The sequence below is a fragment of the Penaeus monodon genome, chromosome 21, assembly GCF_015228065.2.
Source record: "Penaeus monodon isolate SGIC_2016 chromosome 21, NSTDA_Pmon_1, whole genome shotgun sequence".
Classification (NCBI taxonomy): domain Eukaryota; kingdom Metazoa; phylum Arthropoda; class Malacostraca; order Decapoda; family Penaeidae; genus Penaeus; species Penaeus monodon.
In genome coordinates this window covers 12,260,626-12,260,998 of record NC_051406.1, presented here as the reverse complement: position 1 = coordinate 12,260,998, position 373 = coordinate 12,260,626, and the positions used below count along the sequence as shown (strand labels likewise).

Here is a 373-nt window from a genome sequence, read left to right as displayed (position 1 = left end):
GATGGGAAGATGGAGTGTGAGAAAATAACAACAAACAGATAAACAAAAAGTCAACGCGTTCCTCGAAAAAAAAGATCCGCGAACTAGCATTGGTCACGCTAGCGCTGCAACTAGCACTGACCACGCTTCAGCTCGATATAGTATTTAAGAGCTTTCGGTCCACAGCGGTAGACGAGCTGCTTCTCGGACACCGGTTGAAGGGCGCCGGTCGAGTAGTGGTATCTGCCGGAGAAAAAAGGGAATTGTTGTTTGAAAAGAAGAAAACGAAAAAATCATGCAATGATAGTGCAGTAATCAATGCTGCTGGGCACGCAAGATCTGCGCATTTGCTGATAAGTGTCATTTTAAAAAATACGATAAAAAAGTTAAAGAA

General features: G+C 43.2%; 1 protein-coding gene across 1 annotated transcript in view; it reads right to left on the bottom strand.

Moving 5' to 3' along the window:
• Positions 1-373, bottom strand: part of LOC119586702 (ETS homologous factor-like) — a 3,904-nt gene continuing 3,531 nt past the window's right edge. The window contains exon 6 of the mRNA XM_037935433.1: positions 1-222. Within this exon, the coding sequence (XP_037791361.1) occupies positions 111-222 (112 nt within the window). The 3' untranslated portion in view covers positions 1-110. The remainder of the gene's footprint in view (positions 223-373) is intronic.